This window comes from Thrips palmi, unplaced genomic scaffold (genome assembly GCF_012932325.1).
Source record: "Thrips palmi isolate BJ-2018 unplaced genomic scaffold, TpBJ-2018v1 HiC_scaffold_18, whole genome shotgun sequence".
Taxonomy (NCBI): domain Eukaryota; kingdom Metazoa; phylum Arthropoda; class Insecta; order Thysanoptera; family Thripidae; genus Thrips; species Thrips palmi.
This window is the reverse complement of record NW_023144627.1, coordinates 11,606,604-11,624,164: the sequence shown is the minus strand read 5'-3', so window position 1 is coordinate 11,624,164 and position 17,561 is coordinate 11,606,604. Positions and strand designations below refer to the sequence as shown.

Below are 17,561 nucleotides of genomic sequence, written 5' to 3'. Positions count from 1 at the left end.
ATTTGAGACCCTGTTGTGTCGACTTCAGCTTTTGGCTTTATGGGAATAGGATCTGAGGGTAATATCATAACACATGAATGCAGTATGTAATTAATATATATTAATTCTTAATATATACACATTTAAATAAAATAATTATCCGACATCTATTTATAATAGAAAAAGAAAACAAGATAAAACTGAAATATATTTCCACGCATATCCAGTCAGTGCAGCTCAGAAAAGTCCGCATCTGCGAATGGTAAGTTAAATATACACATTTAACTTGAGACTCTTAGACAAGTTTGGTGCTAAACAAATGACACGAGCATTTCATCGCAACATACAAGGGTGGCTCTAAATATTGAATGACAAAGCATGACAGATGAATGGCGTGACAGTAAGAGGTAAATTCAAACAGACCATAACCTAAATAATCAGTACATCACAAAGCATAGTTACACATTATTAACTCGAGTTCAATATCACATTTTCATTAATAAGGTGTTCAAAAGACCACCAATATTTTTGTTTGCATAGATTGATTTGTATTAAGAGTAGCAAATTGCAGGGGCAGTTAGTTATGGTAGCAGTCATAAACATTCTAATCAACATAAAGAGAAAACAACAATAAATATTCTGACATAGCTGCACACTAGTGTACTCACAAGGAAACATACAAGTTCGCAAGAATAATCTGAATTGAAAAGGACCAGAACAAGTGTTTGAAGTTCAATGAATGACAAGAGAATGAATATAGGGATGAACTCAAGTCCAGGCATAAGCCCTTTGATCAAATTAAAATATATAAGGAAGGTATTTTCCAATCTGTTGCACAAAATTAACACCCTCCTGTCGAGATTTTTAAGACCTACTACTCATTAACATAGGGTCGTGTTTGACCTCGCATGTGGTCATATCGGCACGGACGTACTACAGGAAAATTCCAATGGAACTTTTTATGAACAATCAAATGGAAGAACTGTACACATTGATACACACACATGAAGGCAGTGCCTGAAAACAATATTCCAGGACTCCTTCCTATGAGATAAAGAGTCTTGAAGAAACTTGACAATGCGTCTTTCATATTTGAACTTCCATACTCTACAGACCCAAAAGAAAACAAGAAATAAAAACTAAACTAAAAAACACAACAATAAAATAGTTCAACTTCAGTCATATACCAACCAAAATACTGAACCTACATCTCTTTGGTTTAAATTTTCTCTCCAAGCAACTCCACACATGATTTACGTTTTAAAATCAGAAAAAAAAAAAGGTTGAATTTTGATGCTTTCTAACACAACACTACCAAATTAGCGAAAGGCAAGAGGGATGCCACACTTAATAAATTAAACAATGGATTCTTTTTCCTCACAATTGTACCATAAGTAGTATCTAAAGTCATAAAACAATATTTTTGACACTTTTCCATCAGGATAAACAATACAAAAAAGGAGGGAAACAGCAGGCCAAATGGTCAAAATAATGTAGCTAACTTGTTAAAGATACAAGAAAGCAAGGGATTTGAGAGAAGTGCAAGGTAATGACATGCTACTAAGTCACTTCATGGCACATAGCTCCAGAATCATTGTAAAGATAAGGGAAAACATACTATTATAATCAAGACACTGCGGAAGTAGACCGTCAACAAACTGGATATTCCTCTTGTACATCAACATGATGTACTTTTCCATCAACTGGAGTTCATTACCATACAACCACTGACCAAAACTATTATTGTCAGTGGCAGTATGCTACATGATACAATACAACCATGCTGATACACAAATGTTTCATAACCAACAAATGAAATTAACACGAGGATTTGAAATATGTCTCATAAAGAAATGGCCAGATAATGAAGCAGAGTACAAGTGAAATAAACTAAAATACATTAAAAATATTGACTACTTCCAAAATAGCCTGGTTAAAATGGCTGCCTGGTATACCTCAATCATATGACTTACATACAAGTATAGTATACTGCAATGCCCACATTTTGAAAGGAACACACTTCACAAAGATGCCAAACACTTCTAAACAATCTAGAACTATTAATATCAGCAACAGAAATTTGCTGCTATCCACTGTCATTAAAGGAAAATTATTGTTATTATTACATTTCAATGGCAGATTTAATAAGAGAATTTGATTAGTAATATCTAATGTTCAACATATGCCATCTAGGCAGAGCAAAATGAGTTAACCCTTACACAAGACAATGCAGAATTTCAACAAATGATTATCAAATAGCAATATTTCAAGAGAACATATAATCATGAATAAAACTGATAGGTGAAATAACACAGATATTCAAAAATTAAGAAGTTTACAATGTGGCCCATCAATGAAGTCTCTGAAGATAATTTTCCTATTCAACACTGATTTGATTCATTGTGCAGATAAATGCATTAAAGAAATGGCTACAAGTTAAATCTTAGTTTTATTCATCAGTCACGTACCTTGTGAAGAAGTGTAATGGTTCCAAAAGCGTTTAAATAGAATATAAAAAGTTTGTAGTAAAAATAAGACCCATTGCAATAAGCACCTTGCTTGTAGGGGCCCAAACCTTAGGAAGAATTTATTAGTCTATTTCACCACTTGGATGAATGAATTCTCCCCTGAATTGGTTACAAATTATCTGAATCAAATCAGTGCCATTCAGTTACCCAGTATGTGAACCTTTCATAAAAGATCACAAGAAATAAACAAGGCTAGAAGACACGCGCATGAAAGTAAGGTAAGTGATTATTTAAGACGACAGAACTCCGATATGTGTCAAACCCACATTTACACAAAGACTGCTTTAGTATAACCCAGAGAATTCATTCTGCTTTGATTCACATTTCAACTAGAGGGGAAATGCATCTCTTTAAATTTTCTGAACAGAATAATCACTAATGGTTACACTGGTTAAACACCTGGTATCCCAACACTGACCGGACATACGTAGAAAACAATGCACACCACACCACAACCACTCAAATCACAAATGTTGATAAATCAACAAGTTTCCTATGTTTGAATGAAATTTTGCTGAAAGTCAGTTCTGGGGTTACGGTGGGTCAGCACAAATTCGGTCTAAATAATATCAGTGACATTTAAGGAAACAAGTTGAGACAGCAACATCAGTGCCAGCTTACAGCCAATGACTGCCATACAATATCACAGTGGCACTATACCCCTATATTCACAAAATTTAAATACTTGGAGATTTTAAATACTTCCTCAAAAAACATTATTCAGATTTTTGCTCACCACATTTCACGGGGATCCATTTCCAGAGGAACAAAAATAAATGATTCGCAGTTAGCATTGCCCTATATTATTGGTCTCAATCAATCTGAATCCTCCTCCTTTAATTTCTCCAACCCCGCAAGATCAACATTTGAAACAAGTCCTTTTAATAAGGCATATTCAATAAGGGCTAAATGACAAAACACATACTGATCTGGCATTTGAATAGAAAAGGCCCTTTGTGATCTTATTCGTTCTACAGTACCACGAACATCTACAGTCCCCACATCTTCCAATCGGGCTATGCAAATATCTAATGTGCAGAAAGTTCCTGAAAATAGAGGATAAAGATAAGCATTATTTTTTGAACACGCTCATATTTTTTAAGGTAGTACTGTACTTGATGTTACCTGTCCTGCCGATTCCTGCAGAGCAATGGACAACAATAGGAGGACCTTTAGGGTGTCCTGCCCAAGTATCTCCTAAAGCAGTAACCATATTAGCCTGCTGAGTTCTGACTCGGTCAAGGAACTCAAGCATAGCCTGTGCTGATTGAGGAACTCCGTAATCCGGCCAAGAAGTAAATTGCATGTGACTAACTGTTCGGCTTTCTTCCGTCTGTTAAAATAAAAGTAATTGTTAAAATGGCATTGAAAGGAAAGAATTCTGTTCATGTCAGAAAGAAATAGAAACTCCACTCTACCTTAGTATTAGTGAGTGTAAGAGAAGTGACGGTGTAGTCATCATTCTGTTCCATTGCACCACTTGTGACCTCAAACTGTCCAAAGGTGAGGGCTGCTCCTTCTTCTGGAGGCCAATACTGACCACACTTTGTACGGCCTCGTTCTACAACTCTAGTAGTCATAACAACCACCAAAACTTGCTGCTCCCATATCATTCTCCAAAAGTCCACTGATGTTTTAGGTAGCGGACCTTAAGTCAAACAAAGACAGGTTAAAGAAATTTACTTTGCATTTAGATGTAAATGAGTTAGACTTATCAAGCAATTTACCTTGAGTCGAAATAAATGCATTCTTTTGCTTGTATCCGTCAACAAAGTTAGCATTTATGTAATCACTGCATGTGTCATCATCAATTTGAGAAAGGAGGACCCGGCTATGATCAAAGCACAACACATCCGAATAACGGTTTTTGGGTGCATTTTGACGCATTCTGTGAAGAAAATCAAATCCTTTTAGTTACCTTGTTACATAAACATAGAGACAGAGGAAAATGCATTGTAATGATTTTACAAACCTCGCATGGTTAAAAGATCCATCTGCCTCCCTAAGCTTTATTTCCACATACTCAGCAACAAGTTCTGAATGTCCCCTATTGCGAACATATTCAACAAATTGTTCAATAGATAATCCACCACTGATATCACAGTGCAGACTATCCTCAGATGAAAAACCACTGCTAGCTGATGAAGGAGGAGCAGGAGATGATGCTTCTGCAAATTCAAGAATGTAATGAGAGGAAAGAACCAATGCACAAGTTCAAGAAGAAACATGAACATGGATCCTAGGATATCACACCTCCATTAACAGCATGATCCCAAGAATGAGGATTAAGACTAGCAGATGCTATTTCAGCATCATCTTCATCTTCGTTATCATCGTCATCATCACCATCTGGCACAAATTCTCCATGATCCATGGTTTTTGGTTGATTATTACCATTTGTGATAGAAACGTCTTGATCCTGCTAATAAAAAATTTTGAAACTAAAAAATTTTGTTCTAGAGAACCCATGAGGGTACAAAGTGCTGGAAATATACCTGAGGAAGCTGAGATCCAGAGCCTGCCATTCCATTTGCAAGAAGAGCTTTTGTAGCAGCGTCAGCAGCAGCAGCAACGCTGGATGACACCGACAGGGAAAGGGACGATGACGATGAAGTCAAGTCAGCTCCATCGTTAGTCAAGGTACACTGTGGCCCAGCCCCTTCCCCTGTTCCATCACCATGCTGTTCCCGGTTAGTCATGGAGCGGAGGCAATGGAGCAACCAAGCTTCATGATTCACTTCCAGAGTACCGCCCAGCTTCCCTGGCAACGACTCCCTGGGAATATGGAGGGCCAGCTGCAAGAACATTCCACAATCAGTTCACAGTTTTTCCCATTTTAAGATTGAATGTATCATCAAGTTGTTTACCTGCGGTACACTAATAGTGAACACACGATCCCGAAGCTTCTCTCGAACAAATAACCTTAGGATTTTAAAAGGGGCTTTGAACCAGAGAGGTGCTGTCACAATCAACACCTTCTTTAATTTAGCTGGATATCCACCCTGAAAACAGAAGAGAAAAACTAATTATAACAGGGTGGAATGAAAAATGCACACATAGTGCAGAATTACGCATGGCAACTAAATGTGCAATACGTGGTCCCTAAAGATCTAATCTATGAACACCGCTAGAAGAGAGCCTGACGCTATGTACGAATCCCCTCTGTCCTCTGCCTCATCAAACTCTATGTCCCCTGGAGCAGCCTTGCCTCAAGTCTGCAGGAGACGTACAGGTGCAGGGGAGGAGGCCGCCACCCGACCATGGGCAGCCCCAGCCCAGAGCCGGGCCTAAGCCTCGGTGACCCGGGGCCCAGAGGGGGCCCCGCGCCTCCCGCCTTCAGACAGCTGCAGCGGCAGGCTTCTAGACTAAGCCAAGCCGAGCTGACGGCTTGCAGGGCTTGCAGCCTCTGTGGCTCTTTGGCGTCCGGCCTCGACCCCCTGCCCCTGCCTGCCTGCCTGCCCAACCCGGCCGCCTAGTGCCGGAAGAAGAGGCCACGCCGCGGAAGCATCGCAGCACCGCCAGACCTCCAGTGCCGTCAAGTGTTGTCGGCTGCGGGCCGGGCCACTACGAGTGCAGACTAGGCCAGCAGGACGGGGCGGACGCCGTGCGCCTCGCCGTGCGCCGCCCAGGACCGTACAGTCGCACAGTTGTTAAAATTATCCCGGTACTACGGCGCCGAGTGGCGGCCCAGTGGGCCACAGCGCAGTCAGCCGCGCACCACTCGCCTCACGTCGGATGTTCTGCGCCGCTCGGCCTGCACGGCGGCCTGCACGGCGGCCTGCACGGCGGCCTGCACTGCTTCGAGCAGCCAGCTGTCCACTTCACCAGAACTACTACCTTTGTGGCGACGCCCCACCCGCGACGGCGGCGGTACCGCGAAACGCGGACGACTACTTTGACACGAAACGCGTTGCGCGTTGCCTCGAGATGGACAAGGTTCCTTCAATGCTGCCCGCTGCCACAGCACGGCGGTGGCTGCGGCGGCACCTGCAGCAATTCGATCGATGTAGAGCCGAGCGGCGCGGCGCGGGCCAGAGGGGTGGCGAGGCGAGGGTAGGCGAAGGGGCGCGGGGAGGGGAGGGGAGGACGGGCCGCGACGGGCCGCGATGGGGGAGCGACGAGCGAGCGCGACCCGCGAACTGCTGCTAGGGGTGCGGAGACGCCGTCCCCCGCCCCGCCCCAACCCTCGCCTCTGGCACCGCTCGATAAAACGAACGGCGGGACGGCCAGTGCTGCCAGGCCGAGACGGCGGACGCCAAAATTCCCCTCCCGCCGGTGGACGGGTCGCGTCTAATTTCCCTGACGACTAAGAGTCACTGTGCAGTCCAGGCGAGCCACTCACTGACCAAGGAAGCGTTGCCAATTTTATACACAAAAGGCATGCACAAAAATTTAACATCAATCGTGTGAGACATTTCAATTTGCATGAGCAATTAGAAATTTAAAAAGAGAGCGAAGAGTCTGAGTTAATATTGGTGGGAGACCTTGCTGAGATAATTATAACCATGCAGGCATGTCAGCCCAAGAGGTAAACTCAGTGTCAGGCAAAATGCCAATGTGAACTGACGCCTAATCTTTAAAGTTGGTTTGTTCTTGCAGTTCGGAAAAATAGGAAAGGCCATGTTGTGGGTCTTGTTTACTCACCTTCAGCAGCGTTAAGATTTTTTGACTGAGTTCATAATCAAAATTGGAATATTTAGAATCTGACATATCATAGATGAAGACAAGACCACATCGTTGTGTGTCAATGCTTTCAAGCGCAACATCTAATTGATAAACAACACCCTGCAACAATGAAAACACCTTTAAATCTTAATTCCTTCAAGTCAAGTTAGAATTTTGATCAAACAAAAGAACAATAAAATTTGAAGTAAAGACCTCACATTAATTTTGAATGTGAAAAATCACCATACCTGCAAGGTGGTTTGATGAGAGGATTCCAAAGGAGAATGGACTCGTGCTGTGAATACAGCTATAGCTGCACCACTTTGATCTCGTGTTGGCTGAATACAACAAGAAGATATGTAATTATATATTTAAAACACAAAGCAACAGAGGTGAAAAATGTTGATAGACTTACCAATACAGTAAATTTCCCTGTTCTCAGCTCACTTTTCAAAGGATCCTGATTAGGGTCAAAATTAACAAGTCCCTCTCGTTGTCTGGTTGCTTCGTGTGCTTCGTATAGTGTAACAGCACGTGCTACATCCCATTTACGAGCAGCCAGAAATTTAGTGGCAACAGACCATGTAACAGGAGATGATCGACTCTTCTGCCTGACGTTGTTGACTGTATCAATAAATGCCCTTGTAGCCTGTAAATACAGAATAAACAAATAACATTAATGTGATATGACCTTTTAGATAAATAAAATGGACCCATAGAGTTTCTGGGTTGTATTTGCTGCGCACAACATCCAATCTAAATAATATTTGGTAGCATGAACATTCCACCTCCACAATTTGCATTCCAATCACACAGCAAACAATGCTAAACTAGAAAAACGAGCATTAATGGAAACATCTTTAATAAAAAAAATGCATAGCCAACAAATAAATTCACACAATGTCCTGTGACAAAGAAGAAACACATAGTTCAAATATTTTATCTAGAATATTTAAACAGAAATTGTTTCTTATTTGTTGTCATGCACATATTTTTGGCCACTCAAACATTCATCTAATGCCGGTATACTACTACTTAGCTACCCTAAAATCTCCAAGTCAAAGAGGTGGAAGGCTTCATAGCTTCCCTGAATAATCAGCTAACATTTTTGGTACAAATGACAAATAATGACTTTCTGTACATGAAAGCATTAATCACATTAATATGTTAACAGCTTTTGCATTGTCAAGAGAAGCTATTATCTAGTTGATAGAGAGATCCTTGAGGAAAACCTTCCAGACAATTGAAGGATAGTTTTAACACATGGGCAAGAGAAAAAATTCTTCCAAAAGATGAAAACAAACATCTCAATGTGAAATTTCAGTTAGTCAGAAAATGAAAAGTGCAGTGATATAAAGCAGTGACTACAGGGGTGCATTTCTATAACAAAAACATAAGAAAGATTCTCCATAGTTATCCAATGAAATCATTTCATTTCTTGCAATGGCCTGGATATCTGGTCCAAAATAATTGTTAGTTCACCAACAAAGCAACACAAATTGATCTCACACATCATAAAAATATCAAAGACACCCATGTACAGAAGCTGCAGCTGGAGCTTCAAGACACATGGCGCAATAGCCACAGGCTGCTTGTGAGGGCGTGAAGCAGTTAACTACACAGTGCACATCTATGAATCTTACGTTGAACGACGGCCAGCCTCCACTAGAGAACACCAAGACTTAGCACCAGACACATCTGTACAGAGGTTGTTTTAGTCAACAATGGAATTCCACCAAACAATATAATTTTCAGGTCAGATGTCAAAGAGGATCTCTCATTCTAGAAATAAAATGTTTGAGAAAGACAGTTAATAATTGTTATGTGGATCAAAGAAGCTGCAGCAAATAACAACAGAAAGTTTTGATCACCCAGTTACACATCTAGAAATGTTTCTTAACCTAAGAGAATTAATCTCTAAGAGACAGAAGGATTAATATTATCTTAAAAACGGTTCAAATGTTTAAGAAAGTATTCAGGAATTCACTATTTTAGATTGTCATTGAAAGTATCTGCTTCAGCCATAGATATACTGTTAAAAGAAAGATGCAAAACTCTCTCAAAAATAAGAAAACAATACCAAAAGACCAAGGCCTAGGAGGCAAAGTTTCAAAAACCACTAACGCCATCAAAAGATTTAAAACAGCTGAGAGTAGTGCATGTAATGTGACCATACCAGTGCAAAATCCAGCAGATGACAAGTCTCTAATGACTAAAAGCAACCATTGTAGAATTCAAGCTGTAATTGCTTTCAACTAGAAATACAACAAATACCGACATGAAATTCAAAAGGCTAAATTGCTTGAGAACCTCCTGTTAAGAGCATCCCCACACAGCATAAATGAACAAGAATTCCAATGGCCGAGGCCGAACGGGAGCACGACTGCTCCATGAGGGGGAGCAGGAAATTTAAAGAATTCATATTGTAAGCCCCGTCATAGCACCTCACACTAAAAGAGTACAGGTTAAGGAAACATTACAGAAGGCGATCAGGCAAGTGACAGGAATAAGCCAAACAAACAGGACGAATCTGACCCGAGTAACAAAAACAAAATCTTACGAGAGTGAGATGGGAATTGAGGTGTTGAAAACAAAATGTTTATTTTAAAGAAAATATCAACTTTGATAGGGCGTAGCACTTAGAGCTGTCAAACAAGTGATGGCCTACGTGGGGACTCTACGTACATAGCTTAATTCACGTTATAAGTCAAATCTAAATGCTGTCTATTTTTTTGCTAATAAGTCAACAGAGCGCTTCACGAACAAACAACCGCTCTTCAAGTAAAACTGGCCGTTAACATTGAACAAATTCAAGAAAACTTACCAGTTCATGATCGGATGATAGTGAATTCGCCATCTTGGTTTGTTAAAGCGGTAAATTGTTTACAGCAGAGATTGAATCAAGGTTAAATGGAAGTAACAATGAGAATAAAAACGTAGGCAACAGCAGGAACACTATAAAAAAGGAAACTTTTAACGCAGCAAGTGTTTCTTATTGTTGCATATGTTTTGCAGCAGCGATTTCAAAGATAACTTTGATCTCTGCCGGAAAAGTATGCGAAATTCATTGCAATGGAACGCCTCAACAATTTCTCATAAAGTTTCAAGACTGGTGTGAAAGTGCCATATTTAAGGTATTTGACGCTGCAAAAGAATGGCTGTGTCCACTCCGTGCTTTCATATTTTTATACAATGCAGTCCTCCGCAATGTCGGCTTCATATCCCTTCGGGTAGGTTAGGTAACGTTAAGCACCTTGACCGGAAACGCGTTTCTAGCCTCAGACGAGTCTCCCCTCTAGTGTTGCCTGATCCGACCGCAGAATAGGGCAGGCTCACATCTCGACAAGCGACGATCATCTGGGGATCAAAACGAGCGGCAACATTCAAGTAGTGTTCTCGTAATTAAGCATGGATCATTATTTTACTTAAATGCGTTTTTGCTCAGGGAATACTAACGTTCGCTTTGCACGCTACAGCTGCCTAGGAGTCAAAATTGCTTCAAAACAATTTCCCTTAATGAAAGTGGGGCCCGCAGTAGCAGCGTCCGCTACCAAGGCGCCCATAACCTCCAACCACATCGCTTTTATTTTTTCATGCGAAACGTTATTATAATTTCAGTGAATACGCATCCTAGGTAGGCGTTCATGCTAAGAAATACAAGGCAAGTGCATAAATCGATCCAAATGCCCGATAAACAGCAGAAAAGAAGTCAAAATTCAAGCTTCCCGCGAGAATGATCCCCAGATGGAAGGGAACGTTGTTGGTCCCATCACCGCTAGTGACTCGCAGAAGCTGTTGTGAGCCTGCCCTATCCGCCATACCGAGCGGGACCGAGGCACAAGGCCCCTAGGCAGTGAAAGATCGCATCCAACACCAATCAATGGCAATAATGGTCCATTTGTTTACGAAATCGACGGTTTTTGGGTAAAAATGTGGCTTTGCACGCGACGCGAGTGATGATTTCAAGCAAGAATGTGGTGAAAGTGAACTGAAAGTGTTATCAAAGACTTGAAATGGCGTTGGTGACTGTTCAGCGCTCTCCAAGTGTCAGCAACTCTCCCTCAACCTCTGTAAGTAGGCGTGTTATTTTCCTTTGACGAAGAGCTATTTTGCCGCGGAGGACGTGTTTAATTGACCGATTTCATGTTCCAATGATTGTAGAGCAGACTTGCCTATGTCTGGTTATAGGTTATGTTGCTTACAGTCGTTTATTCGCTCAATATCGAGCTCTACGCGAACGTCAACAATGGAGTTCTATCCTGTCAGGAGCAAACTCTATCCTGTTTTTTCCCTGCTTTCAATTGAATTAAACAGTCGCCCGTCACTAAGCGAATTCATTTGAATATGATGGTCAATCATGGCAGTGCCTTACAAATTTATTCTAAGATCCTGTTTTCAAACACTCTTACACATTCTAACCTAACCTGTGGCCATTGTCCTGAGACTGATTTGGAAAATTTCTAAATCAAGCCACGCTAGATGTGCATGTGCCCATTTTTTATTCATTTGTTTTTTGTTATTATACTATCTGTAAATGGGTTTCTTTTATGTTTCCGAAGTTGATGTAATTGTTCTTGACATGTCATGGTCAAAGATTTGTTTATTTCAGTAGTCAAGGATCTTAGGGATCTTAGCTGACATTTATGGATTTCTCCTAATTATTGTACCATAACCATGTAATTTCGTCAAATTTTTGAGTTATTTTTCACAAGATTGGCCATGTTTTATTATAGAGATGAATCAAACGCAATGTGTAGTGGATATCTGTTGTGAACTAAGTGGAGCACATTAGTGTAATACGCTTTTCATATACTCAGCTCAAACCTCCCTTGATAAATTGTAGAGAGCGTTGGAATATGGATTTAATGGTTTTGATGTTTTTTCAATGATAAAGTAACTTGCCCACATCAACAACGAGATGTTGGGAACTGCATTGAAGTGGGGCTTTGATTCTGTCAGAAACCATCACAGTTTACACCAAACAGACAACAATAGCATTTTTAAAAATTTAGTTTTTTTTTTTTTTTTTTTTTTTTTTAGCCATGGCTCTAGTGTCATGATGTTGTCTAGCAGGAATAAGCTCCCCCGCCCCTCTCTCTCTCTCTCTTTCTCTCTCGGCACAAGTGTCATGAGGCTCGGAATGGGCACAAAGCTTCATTAGCCTCTTGCAGACCAGGCTGTGGTAAGGGAAAGGGGGGGGGGGGCGGCAGTCACTGCAGTCACCACCGCGACGCGAGCTGGAAGCAGTGTAGCGATTGAGGGATTCCTATCCTAGCCTCGAGGGAAAAAGAGGGGGGGGGCAGGGCGGTGCAAGGTGAGGTTGTTGGCCGTAGCAGTGGCGTAGCAGTGCGTGCATCGTGCATGCCCAACTCCTTCTCCTTCCACGGTGGTGCGGTGGCGCGGTGTCCCCGCCACTCGCCGCCGCTTGGCGGACTCCGCCGCCCCGCCCCGCCCCGCGGTTTCAACTCCATTTCAAGGTGCATGCGGGATTGCCCTTTTGAGCGACTTTTGCACCGCTTTGCTGGCTTTGCGCGCCAGCCGGCCTGCCCCGTGCCGCGCTATGCCCCGTGCCGCGCTATGCCGCGCTATGCCGCGCTATGCCGCGCATCCTGGCTGTCATCGCGACGCCGCGCTACGCGACGCCGGCGTAACGCATAACGCGGACTAGCGCTGTCGACAGTGCAGTGCCCTGCAGGCGGGGCGCCGCGGTCGCGACGGCGAGCCATTTTCTTCGCGTGCTGGTAGTGCTGCCGAAAGAGGTATGAACCCGACGTTACCTCGCTCTGGCCAGCCGCTGGGTTCCGAAGAGCCGCCCATCGCCGCTGTCCCTCTCGCGCCCCACGGCCCTCCGGCACGCCCCGTGAGTGCGAGAGGGACGGAGTGGCGGAACGACTCTTCGGAACGCAGCGGCTGTGATGGGTCTGTCGTGAAGAACGGCCCCTCTGGAGGGGCCTGCTCGACAGCCCTATGCGGGGCGGGGCGGGGCGGGGCGGGGCGGGGCGGGGCGCCACGTACCGGCCGCGGCTCATAATGGTGGCAAAACGTGATGGAACGACAGGCGATGCATCGCCATGCACTCGGCAGCGGCGCGGCCTAGCGTGGCAGGATGCGCTCAAAAAGAAAATACGCTCCAAAAAAAATTAATCACTCGTCAAAGAAACGAAGATCAACTTCCATATCATCCGTGGAGATTTGTCTTTTATTTCGTCTTTTTAGACAGCGGCCTCGACTGATTGGTTCGTTTCACGGTTTCTCGGTGATTTCTAGCTCGACGTTGCCTTGCTGCCGGGCGCTGTCCAGGTCCTGGGTTCGACTCCCGGCCGGGGTTGCCTTCGGTCCCTCTGATTGGTTTCCTAAAGGCGGCATCGCTTCCTGCTGCGCTTGGCGGCTGCACCGCCGCGCCGCCGCGCCCGATGTCTGTAAACAAAGCGTGTGCCGCCGTCCGCAGCCCCCCCCCCCCCCCGGTGCCCCTCTCGGCCCCACCGCTCTGCCCCGCCAGCCCCGCCCGGCCGCGGCGTGGCTGCTGGCCCTGCTGGCCCTGCTGGCTGCGGTGCGGCGGTCTGCTCGGCGGTGTGCTTCTCTCAGCTGTTCAGTTGGCACGCGGCGCTCTGGCCGAGAGGACGCGTGTCCGTGTGCTGCGCGCGCGTGTGTGTGAGTGCCTCGTGTCTTGCAGTGTGCGTGCGCGCGCGTGTGTGTGTGAGTGTCAGTGCCGCGGACCATGTGGTCGGGAGGGGCGTAGTGCCGCCGACGCCATGCTGTACGTGCTGCCGCCCCCGAGCGCCCCGGCGCCGCCGTCGCCCTGGGCGACCATCCCCTCGTCGTCGACCAAGCGGCGGAGGAACGCCAACAACAACCCCTGGCTGTCGGTACAGCAGGGCCAGCAGGGCCACCAGGGCGGTCGCGACGGCGCCGTGCTGCACCCCCAGCCCCCACAGGCGCGGCGGCCGCCCCCTCGGCCCAGCCGGGCCCACGGCCTGCACGGCCTGCACGGCCTGCACGGCCACGGCGTGCTCGGAGCGGCGCACGCCGCGGTGCATGGCGTGGTCCACACGCCGAGCAGGGTGAGTGACACGTCGGCCCCAGTGAACGCCTCGTGGTGGTGGACAGGGCTAGCACACTGGCAGGCAAAGCCCTAGGCAAGCCGACCTTTCTCAAAGACGCTCCAAAAACTGGCCGTCGCCTGCACTGCAAGGCAACGGCCGGCACGGCGCCGAAACAGACGGGACGGCGCGGCTAGCGCGACGACAGGCATCACGGCGGGAAGAAAGAGTGAGAAAAAAGAGAGAGAAATGTCGGAATAATGGCGCCGTCCTCGCCGTGTTCCCGCGTCACGGAGCGAACAGGGGAAAAAACGGATCTAAAAAAAATAGAAAACAAAATGCGACGCGGTTTGTGGGAAGATCGGCGCCGCGGCGTCGCACGGTAGGTGCGAACTTGCACACCTGGTGGTCCAGATGACGCGTCGGGTCATTCCGTCTGTCCGCCCGTCGGCCTGTCTGTCTGTCTGTCTGTCTGTCTGTCTGTATGCCTGTCTGTCTGTCTGTCTGTCTGTCTGTCTGTCTGTCTGTCTGCCTGTCTGTCTGTCTGTCTGTCTGTCTGTCTGTCTGTCTGTCTGTCTGTCTGCCTGTCTGTCTGTCTGTCTGTCTGTCTGTATGCCTGTCTGTCTGTCTGTCTGTCTGTCTGTCTGTCTGTCTGTCTGTCTGTCTGCGTGTGTGTCTGTGCGCGCGGGTTCACACACGCGCGGCCATACCGCTCGCCTCGCCTTTTGCGACAGCGCGCCCTTTTGTTGTTTTCTCTCTGTCTGGCTTAATTAACGCCTTGATTCACCTTGAAAGAGAGAGAAAAGTGACGCGGCGTTTCCCCGGCCAGCGCCGGGCCTGCACCGTGAAAAAATAAACAAACATTTGCCGGGTCTTGCAGTGAAATTAGCAGGCGAAGCCTATTTTGCGCCATTTTCTACGACCGCGCGTATCTTTCCTCCAGTGGCGCGGCGAGGCTCGGCGAGGCGCCTGCAGACCGGCGGGTAGGCAGACCTGCGCGACGGCACGGTGTGGCGGGCTGGCCTACCCGGACTTGCGCGGGCGCTCGACGCGTTTTGAGCTCCAGAGTCGCTAAATGGGACTCGAACCGAACGCGTGACCCCAACCTATGGATTGCTCTCTGAACGAGCAATCCATTGGTGTGGTCACACGCTCGCTTCGAGCCCTGTTTAGCGACTCTGGAGCTTAAAACGCGTCTACTGGAGTCGGCTCCGGCTTCGGGTCGTTTGGTTTGCAATGATGTTTTCTTTTGGGACTGTACCGCTCGCAGGCAGGCAAGGCGGGCCGGCCCGATGGCCCCGTTGGGAGCGCGACCTTAGGCCGCCGTTCCTTCCGCCGCCCCGCCCCGCCCCGGCACGCGGCCCGGCGAAGGTGGAGACTGGATGAGTGGACTGGCGGGCTGACCTCTGCGCAGGGCAGGGCAGGGCAGGCCAGGCAGGCCAGGGCGTACCGCTGGGCGGGCTGGGCGCACCAGGGCGTACCGCCGAGCGTGCGTGCCTGCGTGGCTGACCTACCTCCGCTGCGGGCGGGTGGCTCCGGGCCCCGGGCCTCTGGCGTGCCTCCGGCCCTGCCGGTCCGGTCCGCCGTGTTGCGCCGTGTTGTCGGCGCAAGGCGGCAAGGCGCGTACAGTGTACCGTCCACGCCAAAAAGGCCCGTTATGACAAATTGCGGCGCGCGCGGCGCAAGTCCAGTGAAGGAGACGGTCACACTGCTTTTTGCTCCAGCCGAGTGCCGTCATTTGGGTCGTTTTTAGCGGCGCCCCTGCGAGGAGGGGGCCTTGACGGCGTGGAGTGGGATCCGCGCTGCAGCACCCTGCAGCAGCTTATCGAGGCCGTGATCGAGGTCGAGGCGATAGCGATGCAACGGTTCGTTGGTCTAGGAAAGCAACAAAAAGTGACGAGCAGCGCCGTCGTGTTGACCGAAGCACTCGTCGCGTCGCCGTCAAGGTGTGGGTGTATCCGGCAAGGGACTTATCGGCCGGCCGGCCTTCGAGGGCGAGGACGAACTTGGAGAGGCCGCGGACGTTGACATTGCCACGCATTGACATTGTATCAGCAGTTGCCGTCGTTGACTGTCGACGTAGCCGTGTCTCTCTCGCACCCATGGGACGCGGCGTCCCATGGGTGCGAGAGAGACAGTCGGCGCTCTGCACAGTGGGCCAGAAGACCGGCGGAGGCGGCCAAAACTCTAGACGCGTTTTGAGCTCCAGAGTCGCTAAACAGGCCTCGAACCGAACGTGTGACCCCATCAATGGATTCCTCGTACGGAGAGCAATCCATTGGTGGGGTCACACGTTCGGTGCGAGTCCCATTTAGCGACTCTGGAGCTCAAAACGCGTCTTAGAGTTTTGTCCGCCTCCACCGGTCTTCTGGCCCACTGTGCGCTGCCTCCTCCCGGCGGACCCATCCCGCCCGCTCCTCCCCCTCCCTCTTCGAGTCCCTCTTCCTCCGGCGTTCGATGTGTGCCAAGGTGAAGCGGTGCCGCTAGACGCCTTGGCGGCGTGGCGGCGTGGCGGCGCTGGACCAGGCAAAGGCCGCACAAAGGCACACACCTGCACACGCCATTTCCATGCCAGATACCCGGGGCCGGCCTGGCCCCTCTCCCCTCTCTCTCGCTCCCACACCTCGGCCGGCACACTCTCTCATTCACTCACTCGCACTCTCGTTCCATTTCGCTGCCCCGCGCTCCCAAGGCGGCGCGTTTAGGTTTCGAGCAAATCGCGTGCGAAAGAGAGAGAAAGAGAGAGAGAGAGAGAGAACGCCAGTCGGTCAATGTCAGTCGGGAGCAAGGGCCGCCGACCCGTCGTCTTGCCAAATGTCGACCACGTGGTTTCAAAATATCAAGTGTGTTTTCTAATATGCGTAGAATGGACTTGATAAAATCAAATAGATGTCCTTAAAGAAAAAAAACTGTCAAAAAAATGCCGAAAAAATGTAGTTGTGAAAGGTTTGAAAATTTTGTGTGTGAAATGTGGCAAGGCTGGCGTGCGGGCCGCGATGGCGAGGCACTGCTAGCCGTGGCGTGGCGTGCCGGGACAATGCTCGATGCCGCTGCAGGCCGTGCTGCAGGCCGTGCTGCAGGCCGTGCTGCAGGCCGTGCTGCAGGCCGTGCTGCAGGCCGTGCTGCAGGCCGTGCTGCAGGCCGTGCTGCAGGCCGTGCTGCAGGCCGGCGGCACGCTAGCCGCGCTATGGCCACGCTAGCTGGGGGGCTTGCGCCTCGGCTTGCGCGGATTGTGCAAAAAGCCCCTGCCGTTGCAGTGCATTAGAAAAGCGTTAGGCAAAAGGCACCTGCTGCACGGTCAATGAACCAAGGCGCCTGTCTTTTCGCCACAAAAGAAGGTGTATTTTCT

General features: G+C 47.6%; 2 protein-coding genes across 3 annotated transcripts in view; one reads left to right on the top strand and one right to left on the bottom strand.

The window, feature by feature from the left end:
* Nucleotides 1–78: 78 nt before the first annotated feature.
* LOC117644593 (tyrosine-protein phosphatase non-receptor type 9-like) lies at nucleotides 79–10,203 on the bottom strand. Of its 2 annotated transcripts, none has more exons than XM_034384173.1 (12): nucleotides 9,997–10,203; nucleotides 7,588–7,821; nucleotides 7,421–7,510; nucleotides 7,152–7,292; nucleotides 5,375–5,509; nucleotides 5,003–5,302; nucleotides 4,761–4,929; nucleotides 4,480–4,675; nucleotides 4,235–4,395; nucleotides 3,926–4,155; nucleotides 3,633–3,840; nucleotides 79–3,553 (listed from the first exon to the last, which is right to left on the bottom strand). In XM_034384173.1, the coding sequence occupies exons 1-12, from the start codon at nucleotides 10,027–10,029 to the stop codon at nucleotides 3,324–3,326; spliced, it is 2,127 nt and encodes a 708-aa protein (XP_034240064.1). In that variant the 5' UTR covers nucleotides 10,030–10,203; the 3' UTR covers nucleotides 79–3,323. The 2 variants fall into 2 exon arrangements, with proteins under 2 accessions (XP_034240064.1, XP_034240065.1); XM_034384174.1 differs by having other exon boundaries at nucleotides 4,761–4,926.
* Nucleotides 10,204–10,982: 779 nt separating this feature from the next.
* Nucleotides 10,983–17,561, top strand: part of LOC117644388 (protein phosphatase Slingshot) — a 63,663-nt gene continuing 57,084 nt past the window's right edge. The window contains exon 1 of the mRNA XM_034383801.1: nucleotides 10,983–11,242. Within this exon, the coding sequence (XP_034239692.1) occupies nucleotides 11,186–11,242 (57 nt within the window). The 5' untranslated portion in view covers nucleotides 10,983–11,185. The remainder of the gene's footprint in view (nucleotides 11,243–17,561) is intronic.

Coding starts and splice junctions, on each gene's coding strand:
- LOC117644593 (XM_034384173.1), bottom strand. CDS start 10,029: ATGGCGAATTCACTATCATCCGATCATGAACTG. Junction 5,510..7,151: donor AAATCTTAACGCTGCTGAAG/GTGAGTAAACAA, acceptor TTCTGTTTTCAG/GGTGGATATCCAGCTAAATT. Junction 3,554..3,632: donor TGCAGGAATCGGCAGGACAG/GTAACATCAAGT, acceptor CTCTATTTTCAG/GAACTTTCTGCACATTAGAT.